Source organism: Salmo trutta, chromosome 35 (assembly GCF_901001165.1).
Source record: "Salmo trutta chromosome 35, fSalTru1.1, whole genome shotgun sequence".
NCBI lineage: Eukaryota > Metazoa > Chordata > Actinopteri > Salmoniformes > Salmonidae > Salmo > Salmo trutta.
Genome location: NC_042991.1, coordinates 18,786,402 through 18,805,869, shown reverse-complemented (window position 1 = coordinate 18,805,869; position 19,468 = coordinate 18,786,402). Strand labels below are relative to the sequence as shown.

The 19,468-nt window shown below is 41.8% G+C and overlaps 1 protein-coding gene across 8 annotated transcripts in view; it reads left to right on the top strand.

The window, feature by feature from the left end:
• Nucleotides 1-15,535, top strand: part of LOC115174789 (adhesion G-protein coupled receptor G6) — a 57,792-nt gene extending 42,257 nt beyond the window's left edge. For 5 of the 8 annotated variants that reach the window (XM_029733689.1, XM_029733691.1, XM_029733693.1 and 2 more), the window contains 19 exons: nucleotides 483-571; nucleotides 763-815; nucleotides 944-982; nucleotides 1,206-1,348; nucleotides 1,656-1,767; nucleotides 2,047-2,135; nucleotides 2,413-2,614; nucleotides 2,847-3,012; nucleotides 3,982-4,128; nucleotides 4,486-4,602; nucleotides 5,449-5,494; nucleotides 5,588-5,694; nucleotides 5,814-5,941; nucleotides 6,114-6,382; nucleotides 6,557-6,659; nucleotides 6,877-7,178; nucleotides 7,505-7,606; nucleotides 8,059-8,214; nucleotides 13,063-15,535. In XM_029733689.1, the coding sequence (XP_029589549.1) occupies nucleotides 483-571; nucleotides 763-815; nucleotides 944-982; nucleotides 1,206-1,348; nucleotides 1,656-1,767; nucleotides 2,047-2,135; nucleotides 2,413-2,614; nucleotides 2,847-3,012; nucleotides 3,982-4,128; nucleotides 4,486-4,602; nucleotides 5,449-5,494; nucleotides 5,588-5,694; nucleotides 5,814-5,941; nucleotides 6,114-6,382; nucleotides 6,557-6,659; nucleotides 6,877-7,178; nucleotides 7,505-7,606; nucleotides 8,059-8,214; nucleotides 13,063-13,244 (2,552 nt within the window). In that variant the 3' untranslated portion in view covers nucleotides 13,245-15,535. The remainder of the gene's footprint in view (nucleotides 1-482; nucleotides 572-762; nucleotides 816-943; nucleotides 983-1,205; nucleotides 1,349-1,655; nucleotides 1,768-2,046; nucleotides 2,136-2,412; nucleotides 2,615-2,846; nucleotides 3,013-3,981; nucleotides 4,129-4,485; nucleotides 4,603-5,448; nucleotides 5,495-5,587; nucleotides 5,695-5,813; nucleotides 5,942-6,113; nucleotides 6,383-6,556; nucleotides 6,660-6,876; nucleotides 7,179-7,504; nucleotides 7,607-8,058; nucleotides 8,215-13,062) is intronic. The other 3 variants (XM_029733688.1, XM_029733696.1, XM_029733695.1) reach the window with 1 other exon arrangement.
• Nucleotides 15,536-19,468: the final 3,933 nt, after the last annotated feature.

Sequence of the window (19,468 nt, the reverse complement as noted above, 5' to 3'; positions counted from 1 at the left end):
GAAAAGTTTTGATATGGATTAGAAACAGCATTGTACTGTACTTAGATCAGCACTAACAACAGAAGAGGCTTGGGAGCCATCTTGTGATGGCTGTGAGGCATAGCAGCAGATCACCGACACGGTCAAACAGAGTGATGTACTACACAGTACATGTTCTCATACAATCAACCATTTGGGCACTGAATACAGATCAGTCATATAATGGCATGTACTATATCTATTAGTTCTGTTTTGATTACTGTCATCTATGATGATAACAGAGTATTTTAATTTAGCCTCTTCCTTATGAAAAAAAAACCACATTTTTTATTCCGTGGAGGAGCAGCTTGTCAACATCATTTGTCATATGAAATTGGATTTTACTTAACTCAATTGTGTCTCAACCCTTGCGCTCCTGCTGTGCAGCACAGACACGTGTTCCATTGAAAGTTGTAAATGAACTGCGTCAAATATAGATTGACGTGTTTTCTTTTCAATTGCAGAGGGTCTTTTCTACAGGATCTCCTTTCTTGTCAATGACAAGGAGGCCGAAGTAAGAGAGTCTGATGTTGAGAAAACTGTTGCACAATGGGTAAGGCTTCTGGTCATGTTCAATTCATCTTGTTTCAAATCATCAATAGAATGCAAGATGAACTGAATGAATTACATTTACATTTGAGTCATTTAGCAGACGCTCTTATCCAGAGTTAGTGCATTACAATTAGTGCATTCATCTTAAGATGGCTAGGTGAGAACTTCACTGTTTTACTGGTTCATTTACAGCTCAATCAAACGTTCCAAAACTGGACACACATGGTCTATGTCGCTAATGTCAGGTAAGCAATTAGATCTTTGTACCATCATAAAATGCAGCTCCATGTCCATTCTATGTATTTTTCTTCAGAGCTGTATTACAGGTCAATAATGATGATCACCCTCCATTTCCTTTTTATCTTGTTCCCAGTGTCCAACCTAGCAGTGACTTACAGCTAGAGAGTAAAAGGTAAAGACAATATTTAATATGGTATACTGTAGTAGGTAGGGAGTTGTTCCTGACCATGTCACGTGACTCGGGAAAACTCTGTGCCCTTACAAGTCAACCCTAATCCTAAAAGAAGAATGGTAATTCACTAGGTCTGCCTTTCCATGTGAATTAAGTATCCTGCTACTCTTCTTCCCTCTTCATTTTCCCGCACCGGTCCTCCTCTTCCTTCTCCCCCCTCCAGATACACCTGCCAGGCCCTGCTGGTCTTCAAGACCACCACCAACGTGACCCTGGGAGAAGCTGCCATCTCCACCAGGATGGGCAGAAGCGGCGCCAGCATCAGCAACGGACTGGAGCTAGACACTGTCGCCGTGCAGTCTATCGGTAGGACATGATCTCACCCAGACCCGTTTAAATCACTTCAATGCCTCCCTTCTTACTGCAGGAAGTGACTGGGGCAGCGATACTCACCAAGATCACAAAAACATGACCCTCGCACAGCCCAGAGAAAGAACCCAATTTTACAGCGCACGGTCACACATCGACTCTAAAGCACCTCCTAATTAGATTAGGTTTGAAATGTGAATGCCTCGAAGGTTTCTGAACTTCTTATTGTAGTCATTGGATCTTAATATATTGCTGGTGTTCAGTGTTAAAAATGTTCTGCTGCATGCTTTTCTCTGTCATTCAGAGAACTGCACAGGGGAAACTCCCCTCCATTACATCTGGCCAGAGAGCAGACCAACGGTCACTCAGTACATCCCTTGTTTCCCCAACAAAGACCAGACTGCATCCAGAACATGGTGAGACTGACACATTCACTGTATCAAATGATGTCCTATCTTTATACAAACAATTAGCAAGTTCATTTTCATTTCCAGGAATATTACATCACCCATTTCCAGGGATATCAGTGGGATATCAATGGGATGTCAATGGGATATCAATGGGATATCAGTCTGCTTTTAAAAGTTCTAAGAACTTGACATTACTGATATTCTGACAATGAACGCATTCATTTGTTGAGGTCATTTATCTTTCCTCAAAATACCAGATCTCATTCTGTGTTTGTTTATCCCCAGTGTGATCAGCCCCCTGAATTACACAGCGTTTTGGGGCGCCCCAGACCTCAGGAATTGCATTGATATCGATACCATCAAAGTGTCAGCAGGTAGGCCACAGACTTCTTCACGCTCTCTCAAATCACTTTAATGACTCCTCAGCAGATGAAATCAAAACGGCTGCCCGAATGAATACTTGCGATGTATTTGATCTAGAGGGACAGAGATGCCCACTGAGATGCAATTTTAGAGATAAAACGTGTGTAAACGCCCTCACCATGGCAGACAGTGGGCAGTCATCAGACAACTGATAATACGTGTCTGTTGACAGCCCAAGGGGAGCTCTCTAGTTGTTTATCCGTCTCCCGTCTAACTGTCTCCGATCAGAGAATGCTGCCGAAGTCGCCGTCCAGCTTGATGACATCACCAACAACGAGCTCTCCACAGACGAGGTGTTCAAGGTGGTGGGAAAGGTTAAGGAGCTGGTCAAAGTGGCTAAGATCAACACCCATCTGGCCAAAACCGTAGTTAGCATCCTCTCTAACGTGATGACGAGCTCCGTGTCAGCCCTGGCTGCAGCCTCAGAGTGGTAAGATACTCCTTTCTGCTCCCATTGCGATTGTCTTTCCTCTCCTCAGAACCCACCTCTTACTGTGTGTCCGACATGCTGGGAGGGATAAATACATGAGTGATGACTATATCTCCCAGGTAGATCTACTGTATGGGGTCTTTGTGTGGTCTCTTTGTACCAAAGTACTGTGATACACTAATGAAAGTCCATTTTTGTAATAACCCCTAAATGTCTCTCTATCTATGTGTAGGACATTGAAGACGGTGGATGAGCTGGTTCAGAAGATAGAGTTTGATGGGCCTACAGAAAACATAACCTCTAAAAATCTGGCTCTGGGAATTTCAGCCCTCAACTACAGCAAGTTCAATGGGACCTCTTTCAGTGCCTTCATGCACCCCAACACCACAGACCTCCAGGTACTCACTAAACAGTTAGGGTCAGTGTTATACACAAGAGTTATAGAGACATCAGTATTATCTGCTGCACTGTACTGTACTGGGCAGTGTAGTACTATATATACGGGGACTCCTTGCTCTGCTGTGCACAAAGCTCATAACATCCATACCTGCCGGTTGTTGTTTCATTCACAGTCAATGTGCCCTGAGAGTAAATAGGGGTTGTTATGCCCCACCACTACTCCTACTGTGTGTGTGAGCCAGTCAGGCAGTCAACCAGTCAGGCAGTCAATCAGTCAGCCAGTCCGCCAGTCAGCCTGGGGCTTCCAGGAAAGCCTTCCTGTGGAAACTCTCGTTCAGTGTTAAAGGTGACTCACAACCCATCAGACCTGTTGAGTCCATGTTACATAAATGGGAGGATGTATATTTGTTTAAGTCCTTAACAGTATTTTCGGTACATTCATAACCTTGTGCTGCACATGGAGTCCTGTTATTCAGAATTATGCAAGGATCATAGAGTTAAGCAAATATGATTCAGCTGACTAACATGCAAGCCGAGTCCACCACAGCCTTCCCTCTCTCTTGATTTCCTGTGTTGTCACTTTGGTTCATGTGTTTTACCCTATGCCTTTGCCTTACGTGTCAATGCTGTGTCAATGCTGTGCCAATGCTGTGTCAATGCTGTGCCAATGCTGTGCCAATGCTGTGCTGGTGTTGTGCCAGTTCTGTGCCAGCAGAAAGGGCACATTTTAATCATACTCCACCACATGTTGTGGATGATGTAAATGATGTGACAAGGCATGTGTGGTGGCATGTCAGGGCACTGGGACACCAGAGGTTTGCAAAGGACCTCCAGATGGTACAGCAGGGGACTCGTTATATAATCAGCATATTAGTCAGCAGGCACCTGTCTACATTGGCAAATCAAATACTGTCACATAGGATAGTCTATGGTAAAGCCAATGGTCTAACTAGCTTCTCTCCCACCAGATTGCGTTTAAGTCGGATCAGCTGAACCCCCTGGCTCAGGTCACACTGCCAGCTACACTGCTCAACAACCTGACCCTGACCAATGCTGAGATCGCTGCTGTCTCCAGGATCAACTTCATGTTCTTCCGCAAAACAGGACTGTTCCAGGTTTATACGTCTGTTAGATGGAATGGATCTGATTTAGTGTGTCCTTTCAGCATATAACAGTATGTTTTCTTTTCGCACGCATCCTTTTCATGGATGGTGACTCATGTGTCTGGTATGTTAAAATAAAGGTGAAATAAAAAATAAAAAATGTTAATCTATAGTTATGAGTGACATGTCCAGGTTTATAGCTCTTTTTGATGGAATTCAACAAATTTGGTGTGTCTGTACAGTGTGTTGTAATTTATTTTATTGCTTCCTACTAATGCATGGTGATTCGTATGCCTGGTTTGTGAATTTACAGTTTTCAGTGGCATGTTTTTATATTTCAAAATGGAACTTTTCTTTGATCATTCACAGGATAAACAGGACGGGCTATATCTTAACAGCTATGTTGTGGCCAGCAGTGTGGGCAATTACTCCATCAGTAACCTGCAGGATCCCGTGGAGATCGAGATAGTACACCTGAACTACCAGGTAGTCTGCCCGCTCTCCTCACCTCTGCTTTCCTCACCTCTCCTCACCTCTCCTCACCTCTGCTCTCCTCACGTCTCCTCACCTCTCCTCACCTCTGCTTTCCTCACCTCTGCTCTCCTCACGTCTCCTCACCTCACGTCTCCTCACCTCACCTCTCCTCACCTCTGCTTTCCTCACCTCTGCTTTCCTCACCTCTGCTCTCCTCACGTCTCCTCACCTCACGTCTCCTCACCTCACCTCTCCTCACCTCACCTCTGCTCTCCTCACGTCTCCTCACCTCACCTCTCCTCACCTCTGCTCTCCTCACCTCTGCTCTCCTCACGTCTCCTCACCTCACCTCTCCTCACCTCTGCTCTCCTCACCTCTGCTCTCCTCACGTCTCCTCACCTCAACTCTCCTCACCTCTGCTCTCCTCACGTCTCCTCACCTCACGTCTCCTCACCTCACCTCTCCTCACCTCACCTCTGCTCTCCTCACGTCTCCTCACCTCACCTCTGCTCTCCTCACCTCTGCTCTCCTCACGTCTCCTCACCTCACCTCTCCTCACCTCTGCTTTCCTCACCTCTGCTCTCCTCACGTCTCCTCACCTCACCTCTCCTCACCTTTCTATATGCCCTGTTACTCCTCTGTTTTCTTCTTTGTTTTCTCCCTCGCTTATTTTTTTCTCCTTTTATTTTGATAATGAACTCATTCCACATAGGTAAAAAAAAATGTCTGTTACCACCCAGTTGATAATATTTGATTCCTGATGGTACTTCCTCAGTTAAAGTAGTAGTACAATACAAATTGCCACCTGGAACGTCTGCCTGTAGTCAGACAGTGATTAAGTGTGTCGGTGTCTTTCAGACAAAACCAAAGCCAACCTGCGTGTTCTGGGATTTCACCATGAAGAGTAAGTCTGAACAAAATATTTTGATTTTATTTTATCAAAAAGATTTGTCTCCAAATACAATTATAGAATATACTGTATCTTTGTTTCCACAAGATGGTGCAGGTGGCTGGAACAGTAAAGGCTGCAGGGTTAATCCCATGTCCAATAGAAACAAGACTATCTGCCTCTGTGATCATCTCACACACTTTGGCATCCTAATGGTAAGACTAAATAACCTGTTTAGAGGCTCTTTCCTCATGACTCTGATCATTTAAAACAGTAGTGTTTCCTTGTATAAAATGGGCTAGTGTGTCTAAGATCTTTTGTCTTCTCTGTGAAGGATATCTCTGGATCCGCTGCACAGATTGATGAGAAAAACACCAAGATTCTCACTTTTATCACCTACATCGGATGTGGCATATCGGCCATCTTTTCTGCTGCAACGCTTCTGACTTATATTGCCTTTGAGTGAGTGTGTGTGTTTCCATCCATATTACATGTGACTAGGAAATCCTCCTATAACTAGTCTTCTGAATCTACGTCACCTGGACTCTTGGTCCTAGTCATTGGCCGTGATATTATCAGAAAGACAACCAGAACTGTAGTCGTCACAGTGTTATTCAGTGTATGTCTTGTACAGGAAGTTACGTCGTGACTACCCCTCTAAGATCCTGATGAACCTGAGCACGTCGCTGCTGTTCCTCAACATGGTGTTCCTATTGGATGGCTGGCTGGCTTCCTTCGATGTGGAGGGCCTGTGTGTAGCCGTGGCCGTCTTCCTCCACTTCTTCCTGCTCACATCCTTCACCTGGATGGGCCTCGAGTCCATCCACATGTACATCGCCCTGGTCAAAGTCTTCAACACCTACATCCGGAGGTACATCCTCAAGTTCTGCATCGTCGGCTGGGGTAAGTGCCACTAAAGTTGGATTAACTAATTGTTATACAATATGCTGTATGTGTCATATTCTTACTTCCTATTGAAATGCATGGTAGCATGAATTATTTACGCTATACACTGCATTTTCAAATTTGTTTGGATCGTGGTGTACCTGAATTGTTATTACCATGTCTCACTTCCAGGTCTGCCTGCTGCGATAGTGGCCATAGTGGTAGCTTTTGACAGAAACTCCTATGGGAAAATGCAGTATGGAAAGGGGGAGACTGGACAAGGCTCTTCTGAATTGTAAGTCCTGCATCAAGTTCAAGAGATACGATAGAAAACATAATATAAGGTATGTAGATGGAGTCATAGAGTTGAGAAATCCAAGTGTATGTTTTCCCGTATGGCAGTCATAGGACCAGGACTAATGTATGTATACTGTATGTTATATAGTTCCAGCCTTCCAGCTAAAACATTTCAGTTAACCTATTGCATCCAATATTACTAATCCCCCTCCCAGCTGTTGGATCCGGAGCCAGGTGGTGTTCTATGTGACGTGTGTGGGCTACTTCTCTGTCCTCTTCCTCCTGAACGTCGCCATGTTCATCGTGGTTATGATCCAGATCTGCGGTCGTAACGGGAAGCGCAGCAACCGCACGCTGCGTGAGGAGATGCTGAGGAACCTGAGGAGCGTCATCAGTCTCACCTTCCTCCTGGGCATGACCTGGGGTTTCGCCTTCTTCGCCTGGGGACCCGTCAACCTGGCCTTCATGTACCTCTTCTCCATCTTCAACTCACTGCAGGGTACAGGGCCTCCCTATGGTGCGCTGTGCACCCTAAAGATAATACACAGTAGTGTTGGTGACTAATTAAGGATATGTGAATGTTTGGCTCAAAGGTGTATTTTTGTGTGTGTATTTTTTTAATAAATATTTTACAAAGCAGGTCTGTATTACATTAAATGTTAAGAATTATAAGTAGTTTCTTCACTGTCATGTCATGTACTATTTCTTCCATCAGAGGGCTCCTTAGTACAACATCTGGTAGCTGAAAGCCGAACCAACCCAATCTCTCTTTTGTTTGTCATCTCTGTCATCTTCGTTGTTATTTAACAGCTTTTTCCTTTATTGTCCTTCTCTGGCCAACAGGTTTATTCATCTTCATATTCCACTGTGCACTGAAGGAGAATGTCCAGAAACAGTGGAGGAGATACTTGTGTTTTGGCAGATTCCGCCTGTCAGACAACTCAGGTAAAGATCTGACAGGAAACAGACTAGAAATAGACTCTTCTTACTCTCAGGAAAAATATCTGGCCTGATATTCAGAACTGTTATCATACTACCATCATATCAGGCTTTAGATGAGAGGAGGGAAATTACTGTACTTGTACATTGCTAATAAAAGTCAGATGTGATTATGTGATAAAGATGATAAGGTAATAATATTTGATTTAATATTGTCCAATGTTAATAGAATTCCTATTGAAATGAAAGTCCTGTGAAACTTCTGTGCAGCTAGTTAGACTCCAGATTTCCAAAGTAACAAAGAACAGTGGTTATAAAACCTGAGAAGTCTTAGATTTATAGGCAATCAAATACACAGAAACTCCATAAAACCCCGTCCTAATAAAAAGTTACTTCACTCTTTATATGATTTTTTTCCCCAAATAAGCATTTGTGAAATGTGTCTTGTTGAATGGCAGAATGCAGCAAGACAGCCACTAACAACACCAAAAAGGCCAGCTCAGACACCGTGAGGAAGTCCCTGTCCTCCAGCTCTTTTGGCTCCAGTACAGCAAACTGGACTTCCAAGGCTAAAGCAACTCTAAACCCCTTTGCAAAGCGCAGCAGGAATGCAGGTAAGACACGATGGGAGGGTCTAATATTGAGCCACACACAACGTTTGTCTACTTTCAGTTGGTCTTTTTCATTGACCCACATTTAATTTATACAAAAGTTTACATTTTGTAGTTATGAAAAGAAGGATACTTTACTTAACTCTGCACACTTCCTTTTTCCTCTATTTTTATTAGCCGGAATGTGTGAAACATTTATTTTCTTGCTTTTCTGTTTACAATATGTCATTCCTGGGCTACATAGTGGCTGATCTCCTTTATGTATTTATGTTTGTGGTGTGTAGATGTAGCCCACCAATAGCACGAAGGAGAACCTCCTGAGGTAAACTGAACTGCATCAAAGCCAGCCTGACTCCATGCTTTCTTACAGTGTGATGTAATGTTGTGTTATTGGCCTTTCACCTTTAGAACATGAAGGCCTGGATTCAACCTAACAGCTGTTGGTTGCACTTATCCTTAATTAACACTTAACACTTATCCTTAACAGAACAATGCAGCATTTAATAGTTTGAAATATAAATATTGTGTGACATCTTGGATTTAACACAACATGTGGAGGATAAAAATTGACATGTGTGCATTTGCTTTCGATGCAAAATGCTACCTTTGATAGTTAGATTGAATCCAGATTGAATGGTGACATGAAGACTCTATAACACAAGGAGCTCTATTCTGCCATTGTTCTCTCTAAAGTCATTGAAAAACATCTCAAGATTTTAATCAGACATAACATGCTATAACAACATTGATGTTTAATTTGGTTCGATATGAATACAGATGTAGTTACATGTGACTGATTTGACCAATGAGAGAGTTTGGCAGGTGAGCTCCTTTGCCTTCTCAGCGGTTCTGGATGTCTCTCTCTCATACCACACTAATTCTGCTCCCCTAGGATGCCTCTGTTTTCTGCTAGCAGCAATGATACCACAGTAAACACACAGCTTGCATTTGTAGCATTCCACTGTCACATGGGAAATTGTAGACGTGTGTGTGTGTGTGTGTGTGTGTGTGTGTGTGTGTGTGTGTGTGTGTGTGTGTGTGTGTGTGTGTGTGTGTGCATCCCTGACCCACGGAATGGAATGAAGATCACCGTCACGCACTGTACAACCAAATGCACAATTCAAGCATGATGTTTGTGCGTTATTACCTGCTTATACACAGACGTTGTGATGATTCGATGGTGAAGTACCTTGGCTACCTGAGGATTTTTGTTGTGACCTTCAATATTAAGCGCATGTTTAAAATCTGGTTTAAAATGGTAATGATGAAGGTGCAGTATAGACATCAAGACATGCAGCAACGTGTTACAACATGTTCTTATCATTAGGGTCTTCATTTCACAGAGATCTCAGATAATGTAAAAGATCATTTGTCAGCATCCACATGCGTAGATACTCTCACTATTATTTGCCTCGCTGAGGTGGGCCACAGCTTCAAGAGAAAACCATTGAGCATTCATGTTAGGTGTGCAGTGCGTTCTCCTATTGCTTCCAGATGTGTGCCTTAGAGAGATAATCTGTAATTGTCATATGATGTTGTCATATTGGACTGATCCAACGATTAATGGCATCCCCCAGCTAATGGACTAATTTAGTCTGACAGCGTATAAAGCAGTGGGTGTCACAGCCTGAGAAACGAAGGCTATCATGCATGAAGCACACTGCCAACAAAAGGTGGCCTCCATACCCTACTTGACATATCAGCTCATGGATTTAGCAGAATATACATATTGATTTATTGTGTACACATTTTAAAGGCCCAATGCAGTCATTGTTTTTAAAATCACAATATCATATAATTTCCAAGTAACAATTAAGTGGGGCAGCAGGTAACCTAGTGGTTAGAGCGTTGGGCAAGTAACCGAAAGGTTTCTGGAGTGAATCCCCAAGCTGACAAGGTAAAAATCTGTTGTTCTGCCCCGGCTGTATCCAGGCTGTATCGCAGGCCGTGATTGGGAGTCCCATAGGGCGGCGCACAGTTGGCCCAGCGTTGCCCGGGTTAGGATTTAGCTGGGGTAGGCCGTCATTGTAAATAAGTGGTAAAAAAATACAAAATACAAAATATTAAACAATTTACCACCTGGTGATGTCACCAGGCAAGCCAAAACTACCGCCCATGCAAACAGATTGATTAGAAGGTCTCATGTAGATTGTATTTTCAACCAGCAACTATCAGGAAATAACACAAATAAAATTGTTCACACTTTAAAAGTGTTAGTTTCATCAGCTGATGTACAATATGATACAAAACACAGGAAACTGAATTTTGACTGCACTGGGACTTTAACGATGACCTTATATTACTTTACCATGGACACGTGTAATGTAGTGAGCAGTAATGACTCTATGAGACATGTTGATTATTGTTTTGGTGGAATCAAAGTGAGGATGACATTTAATGAATAATTAATATGTGATAGTGATTATAGCTGTTTATCTCTTGAACTGAAAGCAGACATATATAGCCATACAGTACATTCAGAAAGTATTCAGACCCCTTCCCTTTTTCCACATTGTGTTATGTTACAGCCTTATTCTAAAATGTATTAAATAAAAAAATGTCCTCATTAATCTACATACAATACCCCATAATGACAAAGCTAAAACAGTTTTTTTGCAAATGTATTAAAAAACAGAAATACCTTATTTACACAAGTATTCAGACCCTTTGCTATGAGACTCGAAATTGAGCTCAGGTGCATCCTGTTTCCATTAATCATTCTACAACTTGATTGGAGTCCACCTGTGGTAAATTCAATTGATTATACATGATTTGGAAAGGCTCACACCTGTCTATATAAGGTCCCACAGTTGACAGTGCATGTCAGAGCTAAACCCAAGCCATGAGGTCGAAGGAATTGTCCGTAGAGCTCAGAGACAGGATTGTGTCGAGGCATAGATCTCGGGAAGGGCAGCTAAACATTTCTGCAGCATTGAAAATCCCCAAGAACACAGTGGCCTCCATCATTCTTAAATGGAAGAAGTTTGGAACCAGCAAGACTCTTCCTAGAGCTGACCGCCTGACCAAACTGAGCAATCGGGGGAGAAGGGCCTTGGTCAGGGAGGTGACCAAGAACCTGATGGTAACTCTGACAGAGCTCCAGAGTTCCTCTGTGGAGATGGGAGAGTCTCCCAGAAGGACAACCATCTCTGTGGCACTCCACCCATCAGGCCTTTATGGTAGAGTGGCCAGACGGAAGCCACTCCTCCAGTAAAAGGCACATGACTGCCCGCTTGGATTTTTCCAGAAGGCACGTAAAGACTCTCAGACCATGAGAAACAAGATTCTCTGAAACCAATATCGAACTCTTTGGCCTGAATACCAATAATATGTGATAGTGATTATAGCTGTTTGTCTCTCGAACTGAAAGCAGACCTATATAGTCGTACAGTGCATTCAGAAAGTATTCAGACTCCTTCCCTTTTTCCACACGTCTGGAGGAAACCTGGCATCATCCCTACAGTGAATCATGGTGGTAGCAGCATGTGGGGATGCTGGGGGGATGTTTTTCAGCGGCATGGACTGGGGACTAGTCAGGATCGAGGGAAAGATGGACGGAGCAAAGTACAGAGAGATCCTTGATGCAAACCTGCTCCAGAGCGCTCAGGACGTCAGACTGGGGCGAAGGTTCACCTTCCAACAGGACAACGACCATAAGCACACAGCCAAGACAATGCAGGAGTTGCTTCGGGACAAGTCTCTGCATGTCCTTGAGTGGCCCAGTCAGAGCCCGAACTTGAACCCGATTGAACATCTCTGGAGAGACCTGAAAAAATCTGTGTAGCCACGCTCCCCATCCAACCTGACAGAGCTTGAGAGGATCGGCAGAGAATAATGGGAGAAACCCCCGCAATACAGGTGTGCCAAGCTTGTAGCATCATACCCAAGAAGACTCGGGTCTGAATACTTATGTTAATGTGATATTTCAGTTTATTTTATACAATTGCTAATAAATCTAAAAACCTGGTTTGTGTGTAGATTAATGAGGGGAAAAAAACAATTTAATCCATTTTAGAATAAGGCTGTAATGTAACAAAATGTGGAAAAAGTCAAGGGGTCTGAATACTTTCCGAATGCACTGTATATTTCTACTCTCGATAAGTCAAAATTGTTAGTCACGCTTTTTCCCATACATGGTGAGTTGACAGTCGGGTGAGGAGGCAGCCAGAAGTTCTGTCACTGAAGATGCCAAAGTCTTTGCATTACAAAGCCTGTGTTATTCCTGAGTTGACCCACTCAAATAATTGAGTTTTGATGGATGTTTTTGCCTTGACATTATCAAATGGAAAAGACCAACCAAAATATTTTATCACTTGGCAAACAAAACAAGAATAAGACAAAAACAGATGAAAACGGTTCAAACATTTTGGCAAGATACACAGAGTTATGCATAGTTGTCCGTTGTGGTAGAATTTGAAGGTTGTTTGAATGTGCATGCGTGTATAGGAATGATTTCCACAAGAATGCACAGATGCATGTCAACTGTTGCTCAGAAAATATTGGGACTCAATTTAAACAGTAACTAGACATAAACCTAAACCTCAAACATTTTTCAAGATTAAGAAACAAGCTGTTTTACACAGAAAACACAGGCAAATCATCTTGGCAAAGCCTATGCATTAGAATTGTTTAAAATGAGTGCCACATATTCAACCTACAATCATTTATCGATTTATATCTACTTTGTGTATGTGCTTAGTGATGTGTTTTTCACTTTGCTTATTTTTCAAGTGTCTGGAGCCATTCGTTTTGTGTCATTGTGAGTTTAAGAAAAACAGAAAAATGTGCGCTGCACAAAGATCATTGTGTTCTTTCTGAACCATGACCTTGTCTCTCCTTCATATTGAACAGGTAAAGGTTACTCCAACCAGACCAATGCTAAAACTGTCTCCTCGGAGGGTGAGGACTCCTCCTCCATCATTCCCGTGCACCAGGTCATTGACAAGGTCAAAGGTTACTGCTCGGTGCGCTCCGACAACTTCTACAAGAACATTATCATGTCGGACAGCTTCAGCCACAGCACCAAGTTCTAGACCACCCAGCACTTCTCTTCCTCCTCCTGCTGCTGCTGCTAGCCCCTAACCCTGGGTGATCTCCCCAGGCCACAATGTCACCCCAGGGTTGTAGCCTCCAGAGCAGCAGGACGGTAGCTAGTAGTATGAATATGTGTATACTGTACAAAATTTGACTCAATCTGCTGGTCCAGTCAGTACTGAAAAGAGAAATGGGGAAATGTATAGTTCTATAGAAAAGAAACGGGAGAAGCGGAGAATGGAGTTTGCAATGTACATACTGTGATGTTAATCTTCAACTGGCTATGTGTTGTGTTAATATTGATGGTATATCTAATATGCCCCCATATAATTGCTTCTCAGTTTGTGTTGCACATGCCTAGGGTTCTCAGCAGGGTCACCGTTCCTGTACAAAAATATCATTTTAGCTGTTCCGTTCTCATTATGCAGTCTGTAGAATGAACGAAAAACATCAAATCTGGATTAAATGTTCAGGCATAGGCCTATATTTCAAACCCAAAGACTAACATGAGGGAGTTTTTAAAAGCTGTAGCATTGTCAATGTGTGTTGAAAATGGAACGGGTTTAGGTGTAGTTCTAATTTGTAGTCGTCTGTTTGTGAATCTTGTGTGTGCTTTTAGCTGGAAAGCAATATTATTCTCCTTTACAGTGCCTTACATGAGGATGTTTTGCATAAAGTGCTTACTTTATCTTGGTCAGCCTATCAACATCATCATCAACACTATGATGAAATGATTTGTCATGTATATTTTTTAAATATTACGCTTCAGATGCTCTACTACTGAATAACACATGCAGAAAGGAATGTGTAGAATTGGTCCATTAATTTCTACTTCATTTTGGTAACTTTGACTGAGGACAACCTCTGTGGGTGATCTGTGTGTCAAGTGTAATTTCTCTGACTGTTCTATGGATAGAGGTTACCAAACCCCAGCCATTAAACCTGGATATGGTAAGGTAGGCCTAGATTCAGTCCGTATCGCGGAAGATCCGCGCTATAGCGCAAATGAAATTTCAAGGCAATGTTTCGGCATTCACAGAGACGGCGTTCATGGTAAACACAGCATATGTTGGTGCAATCGGAAATTTCCTTTACATTTTACTTGCGCTATAACATTTATTTTCTGCGATACGGATTGAATCCAGTTCATAGTTTCATGAACATTCCACATTGAATCATTTCACAATAGAGCAACTCACAGCACAATGTTTAGTACAGTACTGATTGAAAAGGGACTACAAACACTGACATTATTTGTTCATCCAAGTTAATGCCAACATTTGTAAGCAGCTAAATGTTAATCTGCTCTTCATTGTTGCTTTACTTCACTTAGTCTTCTTTTCCCACCAATAGGGGAACTGAATATATTGCGTTGTGTTAAATGTTGCTGTGTGAGCTATTGTTTTGCGTTTGTGAAGCAATGGAACAATTTTGTTGTTTTACTGTATCTTTATATTTATTTCTATAGAGCTTTTTACATTTGTTGTTCATCTTGAATCCCCAATGCCAGTGGATCATGCCTATGCCCTTGGATGGATAGATAGATAGATAGATAGATAGATAGATAGATAGATAGATAGATAGATAGATAGATAGATAGATAGATAGATAGATAGATAGATAGATAGATAGATAGATAAACAAAGCATTGATCTTGACCTGGGCAGGCGAACAGGGCCAGTTATATTTTGGAAGCAGTCAGAGCTCTCAATTGTTATTTTCCAGCATCAGGAAAATAATTGAAACATCGCGAAAGAAATTCCCTCGGCCCGGATTTGTTAGGATAGAGACATTGCTTGGAAAGGTTCTCATGTTGAACATATTTGGGGTCTTCAATTCAAGAATGTGTGGGGAGGGATTATAAAGTGGTTTGAGCTAATACGATGTAGTTCTCAGCTTTACTTTGAATTAGATCATGACTGCGCTGCCATCATCTTTATAGATATTTGCATAAAATATTCCAAATGATCCTCTAGGTTATATCTTATCTAGTTCTATCAATGCAGAGGGAATCCAGACGTGATTTGTTTCTGATTCATTTGTACATGTCTCTATTAATTTAATAGGGACACAGAGCTAGAAAATCACTATGGCTACATCCAAACCAACACTGTACCTTAGTGTTCACTCTGATGAATATGGCTGGTCTGGCTGTATTCCAAAACATTTTCCAAACCCTGTTGTTTGTTTTTCCACAACTCCTGACAATAATATATTTTCATGAAGCTGTCTCTATGTCTCAACAGCATTGACGAGTTGTGTCTCACCAATAAAGGGAATGAAAAGTAGCTAATTATATTAATCATAACTCTAATATTTGTCATGTCAAGTCCTATGTACCAGATGAATTTGCTGTAAGACATAACAGTTACGGCTTTTTAATCATTCTCAATTTACACTTACTGACTGTTCTTCTCTGCACAGTTGCCAAGTTTTCACAATGTGGTTTACTCAGAATATCCAATATGTGGTTTGGTGCATATGTGCTGGGAAGAGGTTGATATTCTAGTCATGCTTGCTGCCAGAAGTCAAAGAGGGAAACAACGTTTCAAAACATTTTTCACACTCAAATATTGAAATTATATGGTTTCCCTTTCTTGACTTCTGGAACTGTGCCACATAATCTGGGAAGCCACGGTGGTCCAGTCTTAGAGAGATATGATGCCTCATCCCTGCCAACATTCACATTTCTATTGTTGACAAACTTACATTATATTTTAGCCATTTAGCAGACGCTCTTATCCAGAGCGACTTACATTTGGTGAGTGCCTACATTTCATGCATTTTTTAAATATTTTTTTTATGTTTAAAAAAATAAATAAAAATAATGTTTTTTTTTGTACTGGCCTCCCGTGGGAATCGAACCCACAACCCTGGCGTTGCACACACCATGCTGGCGTTGCAAACACCATGCTCTACCAACTGAGCCACAGCTTCACTTTAATCATAACTGACCTGACAAGTTTGACCAGAAGAGTTCAGGCTTCCCACCATTCTTGCTACGTCTGCCTCTCACAAATGTAGATATCTCTGTATTGTATTACATCAGATTGACAGACCATAGCATTTACATAAACTTATATAAGAAAGCAGAGTCATCCTAAATATATATTTTATACTATCCTATTTACAGTACATGTGGTATTGATGCTTGTACAAAAGCTGAAGAACATAGTACCAGGTGCTTTCCACAACTCATGGAAAACATGAAGGAAAACGCTGCACACTGCTGCTCATGCTCCCAAGTGATTTTATTTAGAACAACGTTTCCACCCTCCGGCATCCTTGATGCTTGTTGTCCCTCAGACTTTTGTGTAGAGACGTACTTCACAGAAAAGGATATTACTAGCATCATCAAATGCATAGATGTGGCGGTCACAAAATTCTGTCAGCGGGTGATTGCCAAGAGAATAACTCGTAATTGGCCGTTAATGAACATAAACACATCTAGCATGTCCAGGCTTCCACACACAGCCTACAAGCCATTTGAAAAAGTCTAATACATCATGTAATATAGCCTACACCTTCACAATAAATTCATGATTTATTTTACACAGGCCTAAAGAAGAATGATACGAAGCAAATGTTTTCTATTTCAGAAGAAAATAATAGCTCTGTGTTGTCCTTATGTTAGGTCCTGATGTGGTTATGGCTGTGGGCTACACTAGTTCATTTAGTAGACAAACTGTGCTTATAATTCTGTGGCATTATTTTATAGTATGAAGAATACAATTGAACAAAGCTGTATAAAATATACATATTTTCTTCAATTGATTTGAGGGCGTTCGCACGCTATTCTGTGTTGAGCGGTTAGCAAAGAAATAGGTATTCCTAAATGCTTCATTTAGTTGTTCTACAAACGTTGGGCTATATGTTTACATTTTTAATACATTGTAAGGCTGCATGAGGAGACTCGTAATGATGATTTCAAAATAGTTGCTTGAACGGCATGACCTCTGCTTAGGTTTTTGCGTAGGCACACAATAGTCTCTCATTCACAATTTGACAAGCACTTGATGATGCCTCGAAATTCACGACGGCATCCCCTTTGTGGCCGAAATGTACCCTAAAAAAATCCATGCCTTTGCGGCCCGGAGTGCTGCGTAGTGTCCTCCCTGAGGCACTGCGAAACCCGAAGCATCTCTCACTCACGTGGCTCTCCGTCACGTGATCGGGTCTTTCTCACAGGCTACAAGTTAAGACAGACACATCGGGGGACACAACTGTGCACATCCTCATCGAATTCCAAGGTGCATATTGAAGATACTGGGAGAACACTCCACATTTACTTTTTGTCAGCCAACAAGATGAGTAGGCCTAACAAACAGCAAAAGCACTAGCCTATGTCAATCTACATTCTCGCATAGTACAAAAGTCTATCTATTCTATTCTGTGTGAGAAATAAATATTCCAAACATAGTCTGGGACAGTTGTGGGACGCGATAGATCCCACATGAATACAACCACTAGCATGTTCCATTAGCGGAATACACCATGCTTTTATTATAAAGGTGCATTTTTATGGTGAAAATGATCTTTTCACCATAAATTCATGCTAACTGATGTTGTCGATGTCATGTGTTGATAGGCGGTTGATGCGTCAGGTCTGCTCTCAGCAGATGTGTGTCTGTCTGGTCTGGGGTAACGGGTCAGGTATGGTAACATGACCCCAGTGATAACCTCTCAGGATGTAAACAGACGTATTCTCGATAACATGGCTCAGATCCTTGCATAACAACAGGTGGATCAGAGAAAGACAACTTCTGGAGAGATATTGAACCTGCTCATAACCTGTAGTGGCTACATTCATTTAGGTTTCTTAGAATTTAAACATAATCAAATATTGTGGCACAGGCAGAATCTAAAACAGGGTTTGCTCGATGGGCATTGCTGCAGTTGAAAATACCAGTGCACTGTTATTCACTATCATGTTGTTATTTGTTTGTTCGGTTTGAGTTCCCAATGGAATCTATTATGAAAAATTAAGAGCAGATTCACTCAACTATCCATTGACACTGCTTTTGGAATGATCTGGCATGGAATTAACGGTTGATCTGATGATATATGACTTCTTCTGAGCACAAAAATGTTAAATATGAAGTTTCAATAAGCAAAACAGATAAATATTTTTTTATCATCCGGAAAAGATTACTCAGCATCTGGTGCTATCGGGATGTGTGTTGTGAAGAAATATACACACTTTCTCTGGCGATATTGTATGAATGAACTCGGTGCTCTACAGAATATGATCTAAAGTAATCATATATGTAGAGAAGAGATGAGATCTACAAGGATTTCAAAACACATCCCTCTCGCTCCTACTCCATGATATACATTATTCCATGAATGTGAGGTTTCCCTTCCCTTGTTAGATTGAATTGACAAGCCACACTCTTAGATACAGTAAAAGGGACTTCAAAAGGGTTATTTGGCTGTCCCCATAAGAGAGCCCTTTTTAGTCACAGGTGGAACCGTTTTTGGTTACAGGTAAGAACCCTTTAGGGTTCCATATAGAACCTTCTGTGGAAAGAGTTCTATTTGGAACCAAAAATGGTTCTTCAAAGGGTTCTCCTATAGGGACCCCGAAGAATGCTTTTAGGTTCTAGACAGCAATTTATTCTCTAAGAGTGCATGTTTAACATTTACAAGCTCAGTGACAGTCTTTACAGGGCCCTGTGTAGGCCTGTTGGGGAAGTCTGTGGGCTGTTCACTTCACCACTGAGGAGAAGGTAGAGGCAGAGAGAGAGTATTTGTTCTTCCCCCTCTCTGGGTAAATGAAAGCCCCACACATTCCTCCCAGAGTTTCCTGTAGAAACCTTCCTGTGAGGTAAACCAAACACGTTCCTGGGGACGCTGGAAATGGAGGAAGAGAGGGAGGGAGGCACTGGCAGCCACACACTGATAAGGGGGGAAGCCATAGCAGCAGTCAGATACTAGACATTCTAAATGAAGGTATAGATATTAGTAACATACACTACTAAACGTTCATACATGTAGATGAGTATGCGTGGCCTATTTCTCTCCAGTTATCTCTGCCTGTTGACCAGACTGTTTTTAGACTACCTCAGACTGGAGAATGGCACATGGAGAACAAACAACAACAAAAACAAAAGGCAGAGTCAACATTATAGGGTTTTAAAATGGCTACCTAGAGCTGTGGAAACATTCAGCCTTCCCCATTAATCTCGACCATAATCATGCTCCTGTTTGATGCCAGGGGTCC